The 24,120-nt window shown below is 39.3% G+C and overlaps 1 protein-coding gene across 8 annotated transcripts in view; it reads left to right on the top strand.

Annotated features, from left to right (window-relative positions):
• Window positions 1–24,120, top strand: part of MID1 (midline 1) — a 324,140-nt gene that overhangs the window by 286,792 nt on the left and 13,228 nt on the right. For all 8 annotated transcript variants that reach the window (XM_074966579.1, XM_074966622.1, XM_074966589.1 and 5 more), the window contains 4 exons: window positions 4,328–4,435; window positions 8,566–8,714; window positions 13,136–13,263; window positions 16,881–17,024. In XM_074966579.1, the coding sequence (XP_074822680.1) occupies window positions 4,328–4,435; window positions 8,566–8,714; window positions 13,136–13,263; window positions 16,881–17,024 (529 nt within the window). The remainder of the gene's footprint in view (window positions 1–4,327; window positions 4,436–8,565; window positions 8,715–13,135; window positions 13,264–16,880; window positions 17,025–24,120) is intronic.

Genomic DNA, 24,120 nt, shown 5'->3' with positions numbered 1-24,120 from the left:
AACTTGCTTCCATAGAATCATAGAATATCAGGGTTGGAAGGGACCTCAGGAGGTCATCTAGTCCAACCCCCTGCTCAAAGCAGGACTGTCATAAATATAAAGGGAAGGGTAACCACCTTTCTGTATACAGTGCTATAAAATCCCTCCTGGCCAGAGGCAAAGTCCTTTTACGTGTAAAGGGTTAAGAAGCTCAAGTAACCTGGCTGGCACCTGACTCAAAATGACCAAAGAGGGGACAAGATACTTTCAAATCTGGAGTGGGGGAAAAGGCTTTTGTCTGTCTGTGTGATACCTTTGCCAAGAACAGATCAAGGATGCAAGCCCTCCAACTCCTGTAAAGTTAGTAAGTAATCTAGCTAGGAAATGTGTTAGGTTTTCTTTGTTTTGGCTTGTGAAATTCGCTGTGCTGGAGGAAATGTGTATTCCTGTTTTTGTGTCTTTTTGTAACTTAAGGTTTTGCCTAGAGGGATTCTCTATGTTTTGAATCTGCCTGCCTGAGAGATTATCTTCCATTCTAATTTCAAAGCGGTGCTTCTTTTACCTTTTTTCTTTCTAATAAAGTTCTGTTTTTTAAGAATCTGATTGGGTTTTTTGGGTCTTAAAAATCGAAGGCTGGTTTCTGCTCATCTTGTTTATTCTCAAGCCTTCCCAGGAAAGGGGGTATAAGGGCTTGGGGGGGATATTTTGGGGAAATAGGAACTCCAAGTGGTCCTTTCCCTGTTCTTTATCTAAATCACTTGGTGGTGGCAGCATACTGTTCAAAGACAAAGCAAAATGTGTGCCTTGGAAAAGTTTTTACTAAGCTGGTAAAAATAAGCTTAGGGGGTTTTTCATGCGGGTCCCCACATCTGTACCCTAGAGTTCAGAGTGGGGAGGGAACCCTGACAAGGACCAATCCCCAGTTTTTGCCCCATATCCCTAAATAGCCCCCTCAAGGATTGAGCTCACAACCCTGGGTTTAGCAGGCCAATGCTCAAACCACTGAGCTATCCCTCCCCCAAAATTCCAAAGCCTTCCCAACCCCTACCAGATTACAGAGCAAGAAAGAGACTTCTGGCTACTGTGACCACTCATTGATGGAAACACAGGCCACTACTGTTACCTTGTCCTTCCGTCCTATCCTTCAGCCCAATCCCCGTTTGTTTAGTTTATTTTACCTGTCGCACATTTTCTACATCTTAGATTGGGAGAACTGTCTTCCAGTTATCGGTTTGTATAGAGCCTGTTTAGAGTCCTTAAGCAGTGCAGAAATAAAAATTATTATTTCATTATCATAACAACAGGACTAGAGTCAGACCTTGTCTCTTGCATGGCAGCAGAGAACAATATCATGTAGCCAAAGCACAAAGCCATACCAGTCTGTTTTAAGTAAATTTCATACTATAAAATAGCAATGTTGTAAAACGGTATTTTAAAGCTATAAAATATTAGGTTGAAAGTAACAGTTAAGGCCCCAATTCAGCAGGGAATCTAGGCTCAGACGTAACTTTTTAAGTTCATGAGTAGTCCCATTGGCTTCACTGGTACTTAAAGTCAGTTAGGCATGTGCTTAATTAAGTACTGAAAAGGGCCTATGTAGCCTGCAACTATAATAAGATAATGTATCAATATTTCAGAAAGGGGGTCAGAAAAACCTAGAAAATGAACTAGCTTTTTAATAGTAGTTTTGGACACGCTGTCCAAGAATTTTGAAATACATTTTCCACTTAAATTGGATATGTGTTCAAAAGAATTTAAAAATAGTTTATTTTTCTAGTTTCAAAGAAAAGAGAAATCTGTCTTCATTGAGTAAGAGATCAAAAAGGGAAAGTTTTGGAACCATTTTATTCATATAATTTTGGTGGGTGCATCTTAATTTTTTCCCCTTTCTTAAATAAACTTGGCACTAAGTAAAACATTGTTGTCTATATTTAGCCCTAGTGTGACTCCCCTGATGTCTGGAGAGTTACACTATAGATGAATTTGGTCCTATAGGCTAATTTAATCATTGATATAAATGGTGATAGAAATTACACATTGAGTGGAAGCTAGTCAGAAATACTGTTTAAGTGATAAAGTAATTAATCTAAGCACCAGTCAACCATGACATAAGTGAGCACTGACATAAAAAGAGTTGCACCCATTTATACCAAGCCTGAGTTTTACCTTAATTTATACCAGTTTGGGATTCCTTGCTTTGTCAAAAGGAATTTCAATCCATGTAGTCAACCAGAAGTCAGAAGAAGGGCAGGGCTGTGGTTAGAAAATAGTACAATTGGTTAAAAGCAGTTCTGCAGAGGTGCAGGATGACAAAAGTGACCAGTGGGAGCATGCGTCAGAAGACCAGGTTGTAGGTGGTCATGCCTAGTAGTCAGAGTCAAAGTCAAAACCAAATTCAGAGTTTAAATGCCAAATCCAAGAGTCAAGACAAAGTCAGAACCAGGAACCAAGGCCAAGGGTCAGAACTGTAGTCAGAGTCCAAATGCCAGAGCCAAGGGTAAAGACTGAGTCAGAGCCAGGAATCAGAGCCAAGGGTGAGAAATGGATTACCAAGAGTCAGGGAAAGCAGGGCTGGTTCCAAGGTAGCAGCAAGGCTGGAACTGGACTGGAATAAGGCCAGGTGTAGGGCAGGGTCTAGGTTTGGAGCAGGGCAGGAACAGGACTTGCGAGTGAGGCGAGCACATGGAGGCAGAGAAGCTGCAGACAGGGGTATTGAATAGTCACAAAACCTCTGCAGCTGCTGGCCTTAAGGGCAAGCCACCTGACTGCCGGAGGCAATTGTGGCTCTGCTGTGGCCCAGTTGCATTGACTGACAGCCTGACAACTGGGCAGGCAGAGCTGCAGGCCCTCATTTCTGACAGCAAGTAAAATAGATTGTTACTAACATCTCTAATGCACACACCATTGAAAATAGGCCCACGTTTCCTCTTCACCTATGTCAGGGCAGACGTCTCCAGCACCACACAGGCCCCTCCTCCAGGGTTATTGAACCAAACAGCATTTCAATATTGAAAATACATTTAAGTATTATAAAACTACTACCTCTATTAATGCTTAAGCCTATGGTATATGTGGCTAAATCTTGTTTGTTATGGAAATAAAATCAGGGTTTTGTACCCTACAGTTAGTAGGCTGAGGGGCATAAAGGCTGCTCAGATAAGAGGGAACTTTGTAAATTGGCCCTGATCCGATAACGTGTTTAAGCATGTGCTTAAATTTAAGTACAGGGGACTATTAATATGCTTAAAGGTCAATACATGTTTAAATGCTTTGCTGGATTAGGGTCCTTTTTGTAATCTCTGGTCAAGGAGCTGTCCGTTTACTTGTCTGTAAATATCATTCTTGTTGCACTGTATAAATACTATAATGTAAAGATGAGATACAATAGCCTACCCTCCATTTCCTTAAGCATTGTGTTCTAGAAGTTTTTTATAATGCTTGAATTTTAAACAATGTCTACACTGTATATTCCTTCTGTCAACTAATGATATACTCTGAAACAACCATTGTTAAACTTTTAGTTTCTTGAATGTAGAATATATAAAAAAGAGCTGCTTGAAAAGTGGTATTCTTCCCACCCACCCAACCCCCTGGAACATTTTGACTTTAAACTGAAAACCCCAAAGCTTTTTGATTGAAATATTTTTTTTAAAAAAATCTGTTTTGGGGGGCGTTTGGGGTGGGGGGGGTATACAAAGTGAAATTTTGCACAGAAAGCAAACATTTTCCATGGACATTTTTGTGTCTCCCTCTGCCCCGCCTCCCCCCTCCCTCCCCCCACTTTTCCATTAAAAAACAGTTTTGAGAAAAAAAATTGACCAGCCGTGAGACCTCTCTCTCTCTCTCTCTAATCACAATTATTTTAACACTATTTTGTTACTGAAGAAGAATGGCAAGAATCTCAAATACACCTAATGTATTAAACAATTGACCTTTTCCATGGGCTGTTGTGTATAAGCTGTGGTAATAAGCTACATATATGTTCTTTATTTGAACCCTACCAGGCCTCGATTCTGAGAGGTGCTAAGCACCCAGTGAGGGATAGTAAGGGCTCTCAACACTCACTGATGTCAAGTAGAGTTGAGGTTACACAGCACCTGAAAGGCCATATTTGACTTTGGTTAGAAATACTGATGAGTTTGTCTGTACAGTGATACATTATGAAAATGCTCTGTCTGGACTTTTGAATTTTCATTATTTCACAAGAGTCAGAAGAGGGAAAATAAACAGAAGACAATTTGTAAAACAAAAAGAAAAATACAAAATTTTTTTTAGAAATGATCATTTTAAATTAAAAATAGAATGAAAAAGACCAGACCTTTTCTAACCAAGGTGACTTGCTCTTCAGGTGAATGCATCGCGACAAGAAACCAAGCTGACAGAGGAATGTGACCTGCTCATTGAAATAATCCAACAGAGACGACAAATTATTGGAACCAAAATAAAGGAAGGGAAGGTAAGAGCTCTTCTCCCAATAGTTCAAATGGGTCAGCAATGTTTCTTCATGCTCTGTAACCTCTGTGATTTCTTGACTTAATGTGCTAGGAATACACACTTACAAGAGTCCTTGGATGCTCCTTGCCATCTGTGACTTTTAGGTGAACTGAGATGCTGTCTGCTGTCTGCATTGGGTAAACATTCAGTCATTGCTTAAAACTTATTGAGTGTTATTTAGTGTTAAACACCAAAATCGCATAAGGTTAGATTAAGGTTCTTTTTTTGTGAGTAATATGATTTTTAAAAATCAAATAATTTATGTAATATTTTCCCACAGGGATGTGATTTCACTTATCAAAAGATATTTATAAAAAGAGGGACTAAAAAAACTTTTACTTTATCAGACATCTGAAGGCATTTGCCCATAGCAAGAATTTACTGTATCACAGGACTTGCTCTCCAGTCATCTGCATTAATATTTTATTCCATACAGACCTAAATTGTTTATTAAAGACATTTATACAAAATAACTCTACAGACAAGAGCAATTACTTTCAAGATAACACTTTTTTAAAGACTGTAACGGGGAACTTTAACTTGTATTTTACAGAAAGTGGTATGAGATTTTCACTATCTAAAAATATTGGGAATGTAAATTCAATGCCATTGCTTTCCTAATAACTGCAGGACAGTGGTTGTTAGTGTCAACCTAATGAATGAGGCAAATATCAGATATGCATTCAAGTTTTAAATTGATCTAGCTACCTGGTAAATTAAGGAACATCTTAGTTTTAGATCATTATTCTTGTTTCTTTTGGAGCATGGCGTTTATTCTTTACCTGCTAAAGTAGCTGGAAGAGTGAAACATAAACTCTTCTTGTGTGGGAAAAGCTCAGACAAGGAATAAAGTCAAGGGGAGGTTAAATGGTTCACTTAGCTGTCAAGATATTCCAATTAACTTGAAATTAAAAAGGCTGTAGGCGAGGGCTGACTTAAACATGTTTGAAGACCACAGTTCCCATTCCTTATTTGACAGATCTTGAACTTCATGATGTTAACAAAATACATCTCCCTTCAAGATGTAGTAAGCCAGCCTTCTGCATAATCTTCTTGGCTGTATTTCTGTATACATTGAGACCAACCCTACTGCCCTCAAAGTTCATGGCAAACTTCCTGTTCATTGGGAGCTGCCCATTATGCATATAGATTTCATCTTTAAAAGATCCTACACCAGATTCTGATCTCAGTTATGCCAATGAAAACTTGTAGAGTTCATTAGTTACTTTGGATTTTCTGCAGTATAACTAGGATCAGACTGTGCCCCATTCTTTTTTCTGTTAAAAAAAAAATCAGACTTCTAATAACCCCATAAACACTTGAAAAATATCTGGTTCCTTCCTAAAATCTGCATCACTTGCACACTCTGGATTGTTTTGATGAGGCTCTTCATTACTGACAAGGTTGCTGCTAATGATTTGTTTTTAAGAAATATTTTTAAACAAATATTAAAGACCTGTTTGTGCCCAGCTCCCTGTATGGGAATGTGAGGCCACAAGAAAACCTCCAGAGGCCAGGCACAATGGGAGTCCTTGTACAACACTGAAAAAGTTTCTACCTGTTTTCCAACAATGGTGCAGCAGCTATACCAGTACTATCAACAGGGTAAGCACTGGTATAGACAGGGGTCAGGCATTTTTATCAACATGTCATAAAACGCTGCTCAGAGCGGCTGGAAAACAAGTACAAAATATTCTAGTTTAGATCTACCTAAGGAGCCCAGAGATAGAGCTACCACCTATATGTGCCTAGCTAACGGGTCAAGGCAGGGGTGGAGCCATGTCCTGTCCCTCCCTCCTACGCACTGACCAGCGAAGCCACAGAACAGAGTGCATGTTGCACCTTCTTTAAAGAAGGCACGTCGGCTATTCCACAAAGGAGTTCTAGAATGCACAGTAACTGCCAAACTCCCCTTTGGCCTATGACTTTGGCTACAGAGCTATGGCCTCCAGACTGGAGCTCCAGCTGTTGTTATAAGGATGAAGGCTCTGACATGGGACTGTGGCTATGGGCAACAGCTCAGCCCTTAATGCACTGTTGTATACTTGTATAATCACGTGAAGTGTACTTAACTGAACAAGGCATTTAAATATCAAACAGGTAAGATGTGTTAAGCATAGAGGACATTCCTGCAATAGGGGAAGGGAGGTTCTTCCTTTCCAGATTTATCATCTATTGTTTATATAAAGAAGCTGAAAAATGCTAATTCAGACGTTTGGCCTGCCAACCAGGAAAGTGTCCTCTGGTGCCTAAAGCACATTGTGTGACATTTGTTCAGTTAATTACTTGGATTGTTAATGAATACCACAGTAAAGAGTTGAACAAGACTTGCATGTTTAGGCAGTGAACGTGTCACTGCCTAGGGCAATATATGCCGAAATGCTGTCTCTTCATGAATGCATATATAGAGCATGTCTTGTGCTGCACAGAACAATCCCCAGCATACGTACAGTATCTAAACAAATGGCTCCTTTCTTAGCTATCTGCCTACCCCCGTCCAGTGTGTTCATGAGAAACAATCAGTTAAGTGAGGGCTGGATTGTGACCCCTTTCCTCACATAAGTTACCTACTGGTTTCAGTGGGACTGCTCTTGTGGGTAAGTGCTCACCAATGTGAGTACTGGTTGTGCAATCTAATCCTTAATGTTTTGCGAGGGCAGGGAGATGCTGTTTGGTAAATTATATCAATAATGAATTATGCTGAAAGTATATTATGATCTTTTTTCTTTGAAGAGCAGGTGACAAATGTTTGTTTCATTCAAATACTCAACAATAGTAGCAGCCAACCACAATAAATATGCTGTAGCAGTAGATCACATTAGGAACCAGCCAGAACATTAACATCATCACCATTTGTACGTTTCTGTAGCAATTTTTCCTCCATTCATTGCTTGTATTTTGTGGGAAAATATCAATGTTAAAGATTTTCAGCCTTCTTCAACATTGACCTTTGTTTTTTTTAAAGTTTCCTGAAAGGAATAGTTTACTTTTGCTTGTGGACTCCATTGTCCTAAAGCAAATTAATATGTACCCTCACCTCCACTCAGGATGCATAACTCCCATTGCAGTCAATTATCTGGCAGCAGAGCGAGCAACTACAGTGTTTATTATTTAATTAATGAGACTCTTAGAGTTTGTGTTAACTTTAGTATACAATTCTGATCTTTCTGCTAATCCACTTAATCATTAATTTCCTGATTTTATACATAGCCAGGGCTTAATGTCCTTTTGAGGTCCAAAGTTATTAGATTTCCTTCCTTTTTTTCCCCTCCTCTTGGAACTATGTGGTGGTGATGATGATGATTTTATAGAAATAGGAAGGATTCCCAGAGCGTTCAGGAACTAAGAGGCTTCAGGAGCCAACATTGTCTCTAAAAGGCAGATTGATTGTTCCCCTCCCTAGCCTTCCAGCTAATGGTACTTTCCAGGACAAAGTCATATCTCATGTGGATTTCCTGACTGGCTATTTCCTTGCTACGTATAGCAGAAGCACAATCAATTCTCCATTTATAGCTGTGCTTCTGAGTAGCCAAATTCATTCCACAAGACAGGTTAGGATCTGAACAAACATAAAATAAAATAAAAAGGATGAACATTTATTTATTGTTAGTGAACATGAACCAAGCCCCTTCATCAAATTTTGTTTTCATGTCATTTTTGTGTAAACCAATTTGGGACTAAAGAAAAGTAATGAGCCTTGTAAACTGCTCTTAACACATTTCACATTTCTTCACTTCAGGGAAATGGTTATCAAAATACTTTTTAGTTATCATGTAAGCAGAAAGTGCCAGGAAATGACGTCTTGCTGAAGGAAAATAGGCTGGCTGTGCTTGTTTTGGCTCCCCTCTGTTGTTTCCAGTGTGGAAAAAGTTGACGTAGAAAGAACAAATCTGTCCTCTTGTAAAATAGCACATAGCTTTTACTTGGCTAATGTGGCCTATGAGTAAAGCAGGTTGGAAAGAGGCTCTTTCCTGTCAGGTAAGCCACTGATGTTAACACCCCATTTGCACTATGGCCATGAGCACAAAGTGTAAACGCTAATGTGATTTGTGAGCACGTGGATCTGACTCTTTTCTTATGTTTTTGTTCAAGGTGGTGAGACTGAGAAAACTGGCTCAGCAGATTGCAAACTGCAAACAGTGCATTGAACGCTCTACATCTCTCATCTCTCAGGCCGAACAGTCTCTGAAGGAGAATGATCATGCACGCTTCTTGCAGACGGCTAAAAATATCACTGAGAGGTAAAGGCATGGACTGCTAGGGAATTTCCTCCTGGCAGATGCAAGAGCTTAAAGTTAGGGCAGTTGATTGGTCATGATTGCCCTCTTGTCTTTCTTGTCTTGCTGTAGGTGCCTTCAAAGAATAAAGGGGGGCTGAATTGCTTTATTCTACCCTAATGATCATTGGTATTGGCTTGAAATGTCAAGGTCCTTTCTATAATATTAAATCAAAACACCTATTTAAAAGAGGAAAGACACGAGAATGGAACTGCTTTCAGTATTGTTTCATGATCCTCATCATCCATAGATGAAGAAGGTGGCATAGTTATACATGGAGATTGATAAATACTAATCGGTAGTTTGGCGATAAGTACAGTTATAATTAGAGCTGACCAGAAACTGTAATTCCCCATTCTATGGGAAATTGCAAATTTAAAAGGAAAAAAAATCCAAAGTGGAAAGAAAAATGAACTTTCCTGAAGGATCGGAATTTCAAACCATTTCTGAGGCTCCCCAAGCTGCCAAAAACCCCAGCGGCCTACCAGGTGAGGAACCAGGCAACTTTCTGCCTGGGAGCCAGATAGCTTGGGGAACCTGGAAACCAGCATTCCCAGGGCTTTTGAGCTGCTGAAGGATGGGGAGCCTGGAAACCCAGGTCGCCAAGGAACAGGAAGCCTGGGCACTGTGGGGCCAGGACTCGTAAGGCTTCAGGCTCCTGGCTTCCTATTAGCCTGCCAGGCAGGCCACAAGAAGCGGAAGCCTGGGCTGCTGAAGAGGCACAAGCCTTGCAGACTGGGCTCCTGGGCAGCCAGCCAAGGAGCTTCATGGGTGAGCTGGCAGTAGATGAGGCCGATTTCCAGTGGAACCCTGCCTGGATTCCATTCTGCTGGAATTTCATTAAAATCTACACGTTCCCATGAAAATGTCTAACTAGGTGTCGATATTCCGTTGAGATAGGGGGAAAAAAAGCAAAGTAGTTGTGACTATGATAAAATGGAGTCTACACTAAAACAAAAAAAAAGAAGTGGAGCGCATATTTGGAGCTTGTCTTTCTACTAATATTTACATCTTTGTCCAACAGTTCTTTTTTGGCTATGGGGTTACTTTGTCTTCACATGATACAGCTAGTCTAAGTGCTGGCCTAGTCTAAGTCATAAGGATCTGTGTTGTTACTTATTTTATGTTTTACTCTTTCTACTTCTTTGAGACACCCTCTCTGCAGATGACTGAAATCGCAAAACAATGCCTTTATCCCTCAGAGATTTATTTACTTCATCTCTGATATAAACCAGTGGCATACGCTGGAGTGTTGGGAGTAGATTTGGAATGTCAGTTTATTCCTGAATAAAAAATTAAGCCCAGATCCTACAAAGACTATTACATGTCCTTAACTTTAAATATTCTGAGTTAGTCCCATTGACATAACATGGATCTATACATCGTGTGTAAATTTTACCATGTGTAATAGAATTTTCAGCCGTGGAGCCTAAATTTGATTTGGCTGTGTTAGACCCACTTTTGGTGTTTACTTTGGGCCAGTCTCTGTCACCTTTTACTAATTGTATTTTACTCCACGAGCAGTCCCTTTGAAGTTAATGGGACCACTCATTTAGTAAAGTACAATTCAACATGAGTAAGGGTGTGGGAATTTGGCCACCTCTCAATATTCTAGAGAATTAATCTTTGGGCAGAAATATTTGCAGATACAATATATTTTCAGTGAGTGTTAGAATATTCACAGAAAGTCCATTTTGAACTCATAAACATTAATATATTTGCACCAGACATGTGATGGCAAGAGTTTCACTCATCCAGTCAGAGAACAGTAATAACCCCATGTGACAGATGTGTTCAGTCAAAATTAATCCAATGCTTCTTGCATATTATAGGCCTGTACCTATGACAAAATGTTCATGAATAGAGCTGGTTGGAAATCTTCTGACAAAACATTTTCATTGGAAAATGCCAGTTCATCAAACCTGAAATTACTTGTGGAATTTCACCAAATCATTGTCAACATTCCAGTGGAACCCTGTGTGGTTCCCTGCCAGTTTGCCTGATTGGCTACTGGAGAGACCTGTGATGCAAACTGCTCCAAGGCTGGGGACCCCAGGCTTCCAGGGTCCATGGCTCTGGGGCAGGCCCATCATGTAGACTGCTCCTGGGCTGGGGACCCAAGGGCTTCCAGACTCCCTTGCCAACTGGGTCCCTGTATTGTTCAGTTTCTGAATAGGCAATCCTGGAGCAAGCCAGCCTGGGAGTCTGGAAGGCCTGGGTTCCCTGACCCCAGGGTAATCCACATGGCAGTTCTGCCCTGGAGCCACAGATCCTGGGAACCCTTGCAACTGCTGAGTGAAATTGATATTCTTGTGAGCTTCACCACTGCTAATAACTAATAGCAATAGAAAGAATGTCAGTTGTAGCCAGCAGCTGTCACTCTGGGGAGTATATTTTGGTTCAAAAACTCCTTGTGTCAGTGTTTTCAAAAGAAAATTTAGGGATGGATTTCTGAATCAAAACAAAACCACATTTCAAAACGTTAAAATTTCTCATGAGCCAGAAATGTGAGTTTAGGCCAGCTCTACTTGTGAACAGTCTGTGGACCAATGAATAATTTCAAAGAAGAATAAATCCGAGAAAATCATAAACTGCTCACAGACAATTTACAAAATGGAGAAAGAGGCTAAATTTGTTCAATAAATTATTCACCACAAATGATTCTCTCAGCTCTAGTGATGTGTAAAACGTTGCTTGCTGCTAGAGTATACATTTAGTCACCTCTACAGGGCCCTGAGCTCCAGTGGCTAAAACTGATTTCTTAAAGTTATGTACACTGCATTTTTTCATGCACATATTTCAAAGGAAATGCAATATAAAATTCTTTGCTGTGGGCACAGTGGGAAACCATGCTTACCACAGGAGTTTTTAGTTAGTGCGTTATTCATCCTATGAATGAAATCCACTTCCTTTACATAAAGCCTTAGTAATCAGATGCTATATGAGTGAAGTGCTGGAGAGAGAGCTGGGGGAAGTGAAATCTACTGAACCAGAATGACATAGGTCTTCAGTATGCCATTTGCTCATTACGTTGTGGGCACAGAATCCACCTAAAATGGATGCCATCACACGCGTAATACCATCATTCGTCCAACCTATGCGTGGCCAGTGTAGAGACCTTTTCCATATAGGGTGTTTGGAGAAACCCAGGAGCAGCTGTTGTGTTCACAAATCCACTTCTGTACTTCCCAGCAACCCCAATGTGGGGCCTCTGGTACAGAAGGCCAGGTATAAAAATTTTGGCCAAATCTAATGTAATATAAGGTCCAAAATAAATGAATGAGTCTTTTTTTCCTTTAGGGATAGAAACATTAGGGCCAAATTGTTATTGACCCTTTAGTGAAAATGGGGAAGAGTGCAAGAAACTTCCCCACTGTGTGCCAACACTTACACTTGCAGTCCCTACAATAGACCTCATCCACACTAACATAATTACCTGAGTGTCAGCCACAGTCTCAGCAGAACCAATGATGAAGAATGATTAACTGCAATTATAGAACAGGAGAAATCTCATTCAGCACAGTTTCAGAAAACCATTCTTAAAATCCTGGTGAGATGGATGCTCAAATAGATGCGAATTCTCTCCTGAATTTTCTGTAAACATCACAATCCACTTACACTCCTGGTTCCCGCTGACATGTCTTTGAGATATCAGCCTGAAAAGTTCCAAATGCAGCATCTATCTTAGACCTAATTTTCCTGGAAAATCTCGTCTACAGATGCATGACGTTTACTGGAAAAATAAATACAATTTTTGATGTGAGCTAGGCAAGAAAGTATTTCAGGTTTGAAAAAACATTATTCTGCACGTTCAAAAGGCTAAGCATTTCAAGATAAAACATCCTGACATCTGTTTGTTTAATCTTCACTCTGCACTTTTTGAAGTTAAAAATTATGTAACTTGTTTAACAACTGGGGGAAGTGTGACAGTCTGAACCAAAACCACAGTTTTTGAGACAGATGTGCAAAGGAATGCCTGGAGCAGGAAGCTGCTTAACAAGGCAGTAGTTGAGAGAGATACAGCATCTGTTCAGGACTGTTTAATACACAGCAGAAGCAAATAAAAATACTTCTAAGAAGAATTTTGTTCAACAGGAGAAGGAAAAAACCCTGCTTTTCCATTTTTTAAAACCTATTGATGTTTGATCATAATTTTGTTAACGTTGTAGAGTAAAATAGTTCAACATAACAAAATCGGAGGCAGCCATGTAACGGGCTGACCCTGCGAACTTTGCTTACAGAAGTAAGAATGCAGGATACAGCACTAAATTACCGTAATGTGTTTTTAAAAATGGTTGTAAAAATGTGACAATTTGGGTTTGATGATTCTGATGGTTAGGAGATGAATGTGAAAGCTACTGCATCCTTGTGTTTTTCCATTATAGGGTCTCCATGGCTACTGCATCCTCTCAAGTGTTAATCCCTGAAATTAATCTCAATGATACTTTCGATACTTTTGCGCTTGATTTTACCAGGGAGAAAAAATTGCTGGAATGCCTCGATTATCTTACAGGTATTTTTTAAACGATTAATTCACTTGTAAAATAGTATGACCATGATTGTCACTTTCCCATCCTTATTAGACTCCCTGCATGGATTACCCATAACACAGGGAAGGGGAAGGGAGTGAGGGACAAGAGTGAGGAGTAGGTGTAGCCTTGCCTCTGTCCCCTGCTCCCTGCCAAGTGCTCTGGCCAGCACAGTTAAGTGGACATGGAGGGGAAAATAAGATGAGCCCAGTACATGATGTGCACTGATTCTCCTCTCCCCCCGACGTTGGAGCGATGGGGAAGTAGGGACTGAATTCTGACTCATAATCATAATTTGTTCCCTGTTCTACCCCTAGGCTAGTGCTGCTGTGCACTGCTTGTGTACAAGGCAGATTACTATTGCTGTTCAAGGCAGTTTAGCTGTATATTAGTAACCAGAAACAATTCTAATAACCAGCACGAAGGAATCAGCAATGAGAGAAGTATTTGTGTATTAACACATACAGGACCTTTCACCCATGAAGTACCTGAAGGAGCTTACAGTGTTCAGGGTTGTCTAACGTGTGGCATCTTTTTCACTGCTATACAGATTGAGCCTAAAGTTTTTACTTTCTCAAAGATCTCATTAAGTTAAATGGGAATTTTGCCTGAGTAAATCGGCAGGATTGGGCCCTTCCAAACAGATTGCGTAATCTACAATCACAGAATATTTAATCATTCACAAAAGAAAACAAATTGCTGAAATCAAGAATGTTCCCTTTTTGGTGCCAGAATTAGAACAATTAATTTCAGTTTAATTAATTGAAAACAGCAAAAACATGGCAGCAACTCTATAATTTTGTACAACCTGTAAGCAGCCATCACTGAGAGTGAGCATGTGGAAATGAAAAACACACAGCATTGTTCAAAGAGCACTTACAAATTCTGCCTCAGTTTTGATGGGATTTCACAAGGACGTGCCATACACCACCAGAGGAGGCACCCCAGTCTTAATTCTGCCCCGGTTGGGATGCCAGCATTCAACTACCCCCTTCCTCAAATTCCACCCACAAATAGACCAGACTTCTTCTTGTCCCTTCTGCACAGTTCTGTGAAATGACACACACTCAGGTTTGGGGGAACAACATAATAGTTAGGTCTGTTTAGCTAGACATTTTTAATCTAACATTTTCATTGTTTGGCTATCCGGTCAAGAACAGCCTACCTACCCATGTCTTTACCAGATTAGTCTTTCATAGTAATAAATAATGTGTGGCTCAAATTGCAAAATACAAACAGGAAATCCAAAGTGTCCAAGCACAAAATACAATCTGCCTAGATTTCTTGTATCTCATACACAAGTATTGAAATAAAGAAATTATATATACACCAGTAGTCCTATATGCTTGGCTATTCTGTATTATAATTTGAAATCTTTAGGGCCAGAATTTACTCCCTTTCCTCGTGATGAGTAGTATCTTAGTTGATGAGGAGTTTCACTGAGAACAATGGAGCTATTTGTGGAATGAAGCTCTATTCACAATGATGAAATGTAGCAGAATCTAGCCCTTTATAAGCGATTTCTATTCCATTGTGTTTCCTCACTCGTGATGTTCTGAAATAGTTAATTTTTTTAAAGATAAATTGGTACTTGGATTACCAATTAAAGAAAATTGCCCTATTACATTTACAACTGGTGAATAAACAACTTACAAAGATGTGTCTATTTCATTGCTTTATAGACCAAAAGCCCTAGGGGCTATAGGTCCAAGGATGGATTTTACATTCAGATGTTTAAATTTATTTGAAAGATGTGGAAAGACACTTTCAAGCAAGGAATTCCCCTCACATCTTGAGGAATTCCATGTATACTATTGTAGTCTAGCTGGTTCATGAAATAAGTAATGCTCCGGAAACATCACCCATATTCTAGTTTCAGAGAAGGCTAAGTACACAGCAGGTGCATCGGATAAAATCCTCCCACTCTGTCTCAAATCCTCCCTCTATTCTGTGATTTTAGAGCATGAATATCTATACTCTTCAGTGGGAACCCCTATGTGTGCACAAAAAGAGAAAATTCACACTGGTGTTTTCAAAGTGGATGAAGGGAATTAGGTATTCAATCCCTGTTGAAATTCAATGGGAATTGGGTGCCTCAATCTCTTAGGCTCCTTTGAAAATCCCTCCCTTATAATAGTTACCATTTAACCATCAGTAATAATAACTATCATCTTTCCCTTAAATTATTATTTATTATTTGTGCTATGGTACTGCCTATAAGCCTCAACTGGGATTGGATCCTATTGCACTAGGCATGTAAGAGAACGAAAGCACAAGCATTTCAGTTTAATACAGTCCCACAAAATTGCATACCCCAGCCTAAATACAAAGATCAGTTTTTCCTTTTAATGATATTTTTCTAACCTGAAGGAATGGCAATATATGGAGGAGGAAGAATAAGGTACAACAGAGTTTAAAAAAACACCTACAGTAAGTTATTCTGATAGAAAGTCAGGTCTTTCTAAAAGCCATGAATGTCAATCTCTAGTATTTCAAAGAGAACTCAAGGTAGCAACACTGCCATAGACTCTTTCACAATATATCGTCAGTTATTATACACTATCTAAATTGCAGCAATATCCCTTTCAGAGAATTGTTTTCTTTTTCTTTTGCTTAAATTCCCCTTCTGGAACGAATGTTCTTATTTTAGCTGATTTTCATCCCTTTTTGTTAATACCCATATTCCCAAAGGTTCCTCGGTTTGGAAAAAAATACGCTGACAAGCTTCTGTGCTACAATATTTAGAGCAGCACAAATCATGGTCAGATCATGAAACACATTTGAGCATTTCCGTGTGCCTCGCAGTTGCCTCTTTTACATAAATGAAAAACGCTGTTTGGAACAAAGTCTACCCCTTTAATCCTTGCATAACACATAAATGAAATAGAACCTTTAAAATATAAACATATTTAATAGCAAAATAAAATTTTTAAAAGGTTACATTAAAATAAAGTTGCTGGGAAAGGAACAATAGACTCATCTACTGTGGGTTTTTTTAAGTGCTCGTGACGGTCTGAGAACTGCCAGCAAAAAACATGTGTAGTCCACTTTTTCCTTTACTTTTAATTCAGGTGCAATTGGATCATTTTTGTACAGCCTTCTCTGAGAGTTATCAGTACCACTGACCTCATTGGGGCTATTCATATTAAAGCAACTTAGATGTGAAAGGATTTTTAAGATCTGCACCCATGGATGGTGGCAATTTTATGACAGGAATTCCGGGAGACAGATTTTTAAACTACCCATCTAAGGGTCAAATCATCCGTTTTTAAGAAGTTCCCATTGATGTTAGCAAGAAGTTGGCATCCTGAGGTCCCTTCCAACCACTGTTCCCCCTAAACTGTGCGCGCGCACGCAGATCCTAAACCCTGCGCACATGGCGAAACACCACGCGCACAAAAATTTGCACAGAAACACAAAAATTTGCACAGGGAACATTGATTCCGACTCTACATTTCTAAGTTCTACCTAAAAATCTATGGTACAATATGGCCATAAAATCCCATCTAAAATTTGCACATTAATCTCAGAGGTGAAAGGGAAAATACCCTACTGAGACAGTCAGCTCCTTCCCCTAACAGTTGTTCTTGGTTTTTCACAGCTCCTAACCCGCCAACCATTAGAGAAGAGCTCTGTACAGCTTCTTACGACACAATCACTGTCCACTGGACCTCAGATGATGAGTTCAGTGTGGTCTCATATGAGCTGCAATATACCATCTTTACTGGACAAGCTAATGTAGTTAGTAAGTATAAATCTTCTCATTTTCTGTTCTGTTTAATTGTGAGTTTCAGTAAATTACATACCTTCAAATACAAATATATACAGAAGTCAAGAAGAAAAGGGGGGAAAAAACATAATTCCTATACATTTTTATTGCTCTGTTTCTATATTTAAAGTCCAATGACTTTTGAAAGGATTTTCAAATTCAAAACTTGTGTGGCTTGAATTTCTTGTTTGCATACATTTGCTAGGAGTGTAGTAGGGTGGGATTTTAAAAAACAATAATAGATTCCTAATGGTACAAATACAATCCATCTCATAAGAGCGAAGCAGTATTCATAACTTTTTAGACTCTTTGTATGATGTTAAGTGAGTTTAAAATATGTGCACTGTATTTATAAATTCTGAGCAGTGGTATTGCCAGTATAAGCAAAGCCAGATGGCGAGGGCCAGATTTTCTAAAACACTTAGCACTCGATAGCTCCCATTCAAACACTTATGGTGAGAATTTCAAAACAACTCATTACCCAATAAAACTGTACTCATTTGAAAATCTGATTTCTTTAGATTAATGCCTTGATCTGCTAAAACATTTAAGTATGTGCTTAACTTTAAGCAAGTAGTACTATTCATTTAAATGGGATTATTCATGTGCTTGAAGGTAAGATTTGGTCAAAGACTATTCAAGTGCTTATGTTCAAAAGCATCTATGTGACTAAGGAGCCTAAATCCCACTTTCAAAAGTGTCTGAGTCTCATTGACTTTCAGTTAGACCCATGCTCCTAAGTCACTTAGGTTCTTTTGAAAAAATTTACCTTTAGGGATAAAAAATAAGGTTTTCCTACCAACTTCCATTGTCTGTAGGGCTACAGAAAGTAGGGATTCATTTCGGTGTGAAGCTTCTCTCAGTGTATTAAAGTCAAAGGGAGTAAACATCAGTGGGAAAAGCTACTGACACGGTGATTTTATTTGACTCAGTTTTTATAATTACACTAACCCTTGCATTGTCCTATATGACTTATAGTAGAACATTTTCCTTTGCCTTGATACTAAGAGTTTTATGAAAGACCAAATATAACTTCTTGTTCCTTGTGGGTGAACTTGTTTCTAGGCAACTCTTCTACCAGTAATGAACCTCCTAATTTTTATTTCTGTAAATTATTAAAATAGATCCAAATCCACAAAGAGACTTAGGTACTTAAAGCCCAGATTTTTGGAAGAGGAAGCTGCCTGTCTTATACCTGTAGTCCAGTGATTAGGGTATTCGCCCAGGATGAGGTAAACCCTGGTTCAAGCTCCCTACTGTCTATTGAAGAGAAGGACTGTGAACAGGGTTCTCCCACATCGCAAGGGAGTGCCCTAGGCACTGAACTATAGCAGCATTCTCTCTCTCTCTCTCTCTCTCTCTCTCTCTCTCTCTGACCCAGTGCATATTTAATTATTTATACAGTGTGGAACGGCTTCAAAAGGAGAGACCGAGAAAGCCCCACTTTAGAATAATTCATAGGGCACTCACCTGAGAGGTGGGAGACCCCAGAGTGAATCCCTTCTCCCCTTCAGGCAGGATAGAAAATTGAACTGGGGTCTCCCACATCCCAGGTGAGTACCATAATTGCAGGGCTAAATGTAATATGGGAGGCTTTGTCTGTCTTTTCCCGTCTGTTTTGTGTGGAGTCTGGCAGGCACCTAAGCTGTCTGACTCCAGGAAAGGGGGTTCTGGCTGTGGATCACAAGCAGAGAAAGGTGCTTCCCTGCAGCCTGGACTTAGGCACCAATCTTTGTGAGAGGGGTGGCTCATAGGACACACCTCTGACATCGGCATCTCCCACTGGCTAGTGTAGGCAGCTCCTCACCTAACATGCTGGCTTTTGTATGTCCCATTCTTAGTCACCTATCTCTCCCCATCCATGTAATAGGGATCACAGGTGCCTAACTCTGGCTTTGTGGGGTCCCGTGATTTTCAGCATGATTTTTCCCCATCTGCATAATGGAAATAATACCTGGCTGATGAACTGAGAGGATGAATAGTCATAAATGTTTTGAGATGCTTTGATGAAAGTTAGTACTGTGTCTAAGTGCAATTCCTGCTGTTAACACCTGGGAATGAGGTGTGGTCTGAACACAGGCTTGGAAGCCTGGGATCTAATTCAGGTTCTAGCACTGACGCCTGTGGCCATGGTCAAGCGCCTCACACTCGCCACCTTAGTTCCTACCTCTTTAAAATGGGGTGAGCATTTACTATCCCCTCTAAATGGCTTGTCTGAGGATTACTTAGCTGGAGTCTGCCCAGTGGTCTGAAGATGAGTGCTATCACAGGATAGAGCATCATTTTATAAATAGGAATCCTGGAACATTGAAAGCACGTGCTTGTCAAATACTTGAATGAACCCTGCATTTAGTATTTCACTTGTATGCTTACTTCTTGTCAACAGCCTCTAAATTCTTAATAGAGCTGAGTAGAAAGGCCAAGTAAACTTCAGTATACACTTGTACGCCCTGGTTAACTGATGGATTTCATGCAATAAAGGCTTAAGAGTACTTCAAAGGAATTAGAGCAAGGCAGACAATAGAAAGAAAAGATTCTCTGATTAATCACTAACAAGCAGACAGAACTGTGCAACAATGCAGTGTGCTGCTTATTCTCTGACCCATTTTCATACATGGTATTATGCCTGACAGAAGGCATATTGTGGGGTAAAGAGAGCATGTCAGCTGCAGAACATTAGGGATGGGTTTGATGTCAAATATAAATGATGGCAGAAGTGATTGCAGTGTCTGCACCTTTGTAATCTGACACTTTCTGTTCCTTGTTTGCTAGTGAATAAACAACAAAGTATCTCCTTTTAAGGCTATGTTGTAGGCTTCACATGTGGAGGTGAGAGCTTTGATCTACAAAACAAGTATTAATGGGGTTTTGGTGGTGTAATATGATATTTTTTTGGAATTGCATAGTGTGAAATGCTCAGTGTATGCTATAAAATTTAATTGTCGCGCTTGCTATTTTCCATACATAATAACATCAAAGCATCAAATAAAAATCAGTGAATCAAGTAAACATCTTCAGAGAGCTTTTTATAAAATGTGTTTTATATATTTCAGACAAATGTAGATATGTTGTGGCAATATGTTGGACCTAATTATCCTATTTCCCCAGTTTTACATCATTGCGACTCCACTGACTTCAGTGGACTTCCTCTCTTGATTTATACCAGCAGAAATCAGAATCAGTCCTGTGGTCTTTGGAGAAACTGATTTCCCAAAATGTTTATGGCTTCTTCAGGTCTCTCTCAAGAGTGAAAAATGGGTGGATGTTTGTTTTAATTTTACTTTCATCTGTAAGCCATGGAACTGTAAAGTTTTATTCTAGGTCATAAAAAATGTATAAACATTGTTTTACTTCTTGTAAAACTTCCTTTTTTTCTCTCCAGCTGAGGTAAAGTCCTGTGCCTAATAGTGGAGATGCCATTTCCTTCTTGCAAATACCAGTTCCAAGGGGAGAATCCCTACAAGCGTGCCCTGATTTCTTTGATGTAAACCTCTGTAACATGATAAGGTCCAACTTCCAACCATACTCAGAGATTTGTCCACCAGCCTCCTGTTTTTACCCAGAGTGTTCTTGAGTGTATGGGGTTTTTTCTTCATGTAGATCATGTTCTTTGTCCTGTAGTGGAGGTGAATCTTCCTGTTTTTATATTTGACTTTCCAAGAATGCAGTTGGAATACTGGAGTGTTAACCTCTTGAATTTTGAAATAAATGGTGTATTCAATGGAACCCTCTTACAGTGAATTATTTTTCCCAGAACAGTTTAGTATAAGTGGAAGTTCCCTGTGGCTGGGTATGCAGTCTTCACGTTGCAATCTACTAAAACAAATTATTATATTTTAATATAATGGAGTTCCAGTAAAAGATGGTTTCCCTATATTTGTGGCATTTACATACTGCCACATAGTAAAAGGCATTCTTCACTTCTTCCCTAGCCACCCCCAAACAATGCATGCAGTGGCTGCTCTTACTGCAGGTTACCTCCTACAGAGAGTGTCTATCCATTTCTATCCATGAGTTAGTCAGGAGGAAGTAGCTAGAGTACTGTATCAGGCCAATAGGCTTCTTTCCCCAGAGGCTATGTGAATTACTTTGGATACGTACCCACACATTCTACTTATGTAAGTTGTTTTGGAATCCATTTCTTAGACCTGCATTGCCAGATTTGCTACACTTTCCTGTCTTTACTACATTTCCCTCAGCAAAAGCATACGTTATTAAGAGATTATTATGAATTCAGCAAGAAAAACAAACCTAAGCTTTACCGATGCATTTTGTGTCCAACATAATAAATTATAATATCTTTTATTAACTGATAAATTTGGAGGTTAAAATTTGATCCAGGCCCTATTTAATACAGGAAAGATTATTTCCAAATGTGACCAAATTTCTTGACTACCAAAGACCTGGCAGCACTGTTTCTGTAACAGTGTAGAACTTTAAATTAAGCAGCTTTTTATTACAGTAGTTATTCTCAAAGCTAATATTATCTGAGGAGCTGTTTGCACATTAGCATCTCTGAGAAGTAGCTAATCATCTGTAATCTAAATACTGTAAATGCCTTTTCATAATTACTGTGTGCTAGTTGCTTTGCATGCAGTATAATTTTTTTACCCCTTTTAAATCATGTGAAACATAAATCATGTAAAAAACCTAGTACTTTTTTAACCTCATAGAATTGCTTTAGTACACTACCGTAAAGGTCAGCTTTCAACTCTTTGTCTTCACTGTATGCAGCACAATGTGTTTTTGAACAGCACTCATGGCTCTCTCTCTCCAAGACCAAATACAGGAGGCAAAAGATTAATTCTATTACTCCTGGTCATTGAGAGAATCAGGCCTGCTCTCTCTCTCTCTCTCTCTCTCTCTCTATATATATATATATATTTAAAGATACTATATAAGATGAAAATCTACCCTGAGTTAGATGGCTACAACCCCCAGGAGTTCCATCATAGAGGAAGTTCATCCCTGTCCCACAAAAAGAGAGGACAGATGGTCATGTGGTTAATGTACTGGACTGGAACTCAAGAGATCTGTATTCAATTCTCAGCCCAGTCATAGACTTTCCATGTGACTTTGATCATCTTAGGTCCCCTTCTGTTAAATGGGGAAAATAATACTTCCTTTGTCTAGTTAGATTGTTTTATCTCTTGGACAGTTTACACTCTTAGGGGCAGGGTCCATGGATCCAATTGCAGGATCAGGTCCTAATCTAGAACCATATGCTGGTTTACATGGTACATTTAGGGCCTGATTCTCGTTTACTCCCACTTTAAGGCCCTTTACGCTGCCAGAACAATGTAAAGAGACCTTAGTGTAAATGAGAATTAAGTCTTTAGTCTGAGATTTTCAAAAGTGCCTGAGGGGGCTAGGTACCCAACTCCCACGGAAATTCAATACAGGCTGGGTGCTTGTCTCCCTTGGGCACTTACTGTCTGAGCTGTTTCGGTGTATTCCTTGGGGCACAGGTTGTGTTTTCCTCTGTTTTTTGTAAGAGTACTGAACACATCGCTAGAACGTAACAAATTATTTATTGTTGTTATCCTCACTGTTTGTTTATTATGGCCTTGAGCACCCAAAGAATGGAGGGAGAATAGAATTTTTATCTTTAGTTAGGTAAACTGTTGGACCTAAAGAAATTGCAAGGATAAATTTTTCAATAGTTAACTCCATTGAAAGTCAACAAGACTTTGTCTTTGACATTACTGAGAACTATGAAATTATGAAAATTTTACTATGTCTCTTCATATAATTCTTTAACTGATTAAAAGAGATTTTGTATATTAAGAAAAATTCCATAGTACTTTCTCAGTGAGTATCTCTTGAATGTATAATAGCCAATGTTCCAAATGTGGGATAAAACCAGACTGTTAAAACAGTGTTCAAAGATCATATTGCTTAGGAAAAATTGTTATGTATTTAACAGAAATTCTGTCTATATTAATTTCATCCATGTGGGAATGTGGAGGGGGAAAGTTATATATCTGTCACCTTCTCCCACTGTCATTGCTCCACTGATGTGAGTTGGTAATAAATTTATTGAAATAAAGCATTTTTAAACAATTAAAATTCTTGGGAGATTAGATAACCTTCCTGTGACTTTTGTGTTCCTGGTGTAGTTTAAAAAGAAAAGTGTTTTGTTAAAACAGTGTAAATTTTAGTAGCATTTACACATTGGGATTTTTCCCGTCTGGTTTTTCAAGTGCGTCAGCAACCAACCCTGGGGAAATAGCTTTATAAATTATTACCTCCAGATTGCAGAAAACGTAATTTTTTTTTTCAGCGAAAACTCACACATCCTGCACGGGCATCACTGTACTCACTGCACCATTTCAGGATGTAATTTAAATTCCCTAAATTCTTCTAGGATACATACATTGTTTTGCCACCTGCAGGAGCCGTAATTCTTAATGTTTAAAGCCCTAGATTTCTGAAACAGGAAACCTGAATCTACAAACAATATGTGCACATGCTGTGATTAGGAGCAGTCGTGTCTCTCAGCTGCTTCTTCTACACCTGTGCATAAAGCTTAATGGTGTTGCTGTGGCATTTAAACTATTGGCCATGGTAGGGAGTCAAGGATGCACACGGTCCTAGTAGCAAATCCTAGAGACCTGTGAAATGTTCACACAAGCAGGTTGCTGAGTTGGCTGATCATTCCTAATCCTCTTTTTCCCCTTTTCCCAGCTAACTGGGGTCAGGGTGCTGGATCAGTCTTTTCCAGGCTTGCTTGTCCAACGCTTGTTCCATATTCACTCCATTCTCTTCCGTTCCTAATTTTCTCCATTTCTTAAAAGAAGTGGCTATTCTATTATGTCTGCCCCTGGAATAGAGTGGGGGACTAAACAAAATATTCTCTCATAAGTAATAGTTTTATATGACTCTTGTTGGTTGTCTGTACTTGTTTTAGATCATATTATAATTGCAGTTGGAGGACATCATCATAACTTTACTTTTCAGCTTTTGGGGCCAAAGAGTTGTTTGGTCATGTGACAGCCCTCCAAGGATAGTCATCAAGGCCCCCATTCAGGAAAGCATCCCTATTCAAATGAAATTTAAACATGTGTTTATA

Source organism: Natator depressus, chromosome 1 (genome assembly GCF_965152275.1).
Source record: "Natator depressus isolate rNatDep1 chromosome 1, rNatDep2.hap1, whole genome shotgun sequence".
In the NCBI taxonomy this organism is placed as follows: Eukaryota; Metazoa; Chordata; order Testudines; family Cheloniidae; genus Natator; species Natator depressus.
Note: the sequence above shows the minus strand (reverse complement) of the source record. Positions and strands in the feature narration are given on the sequence as shown.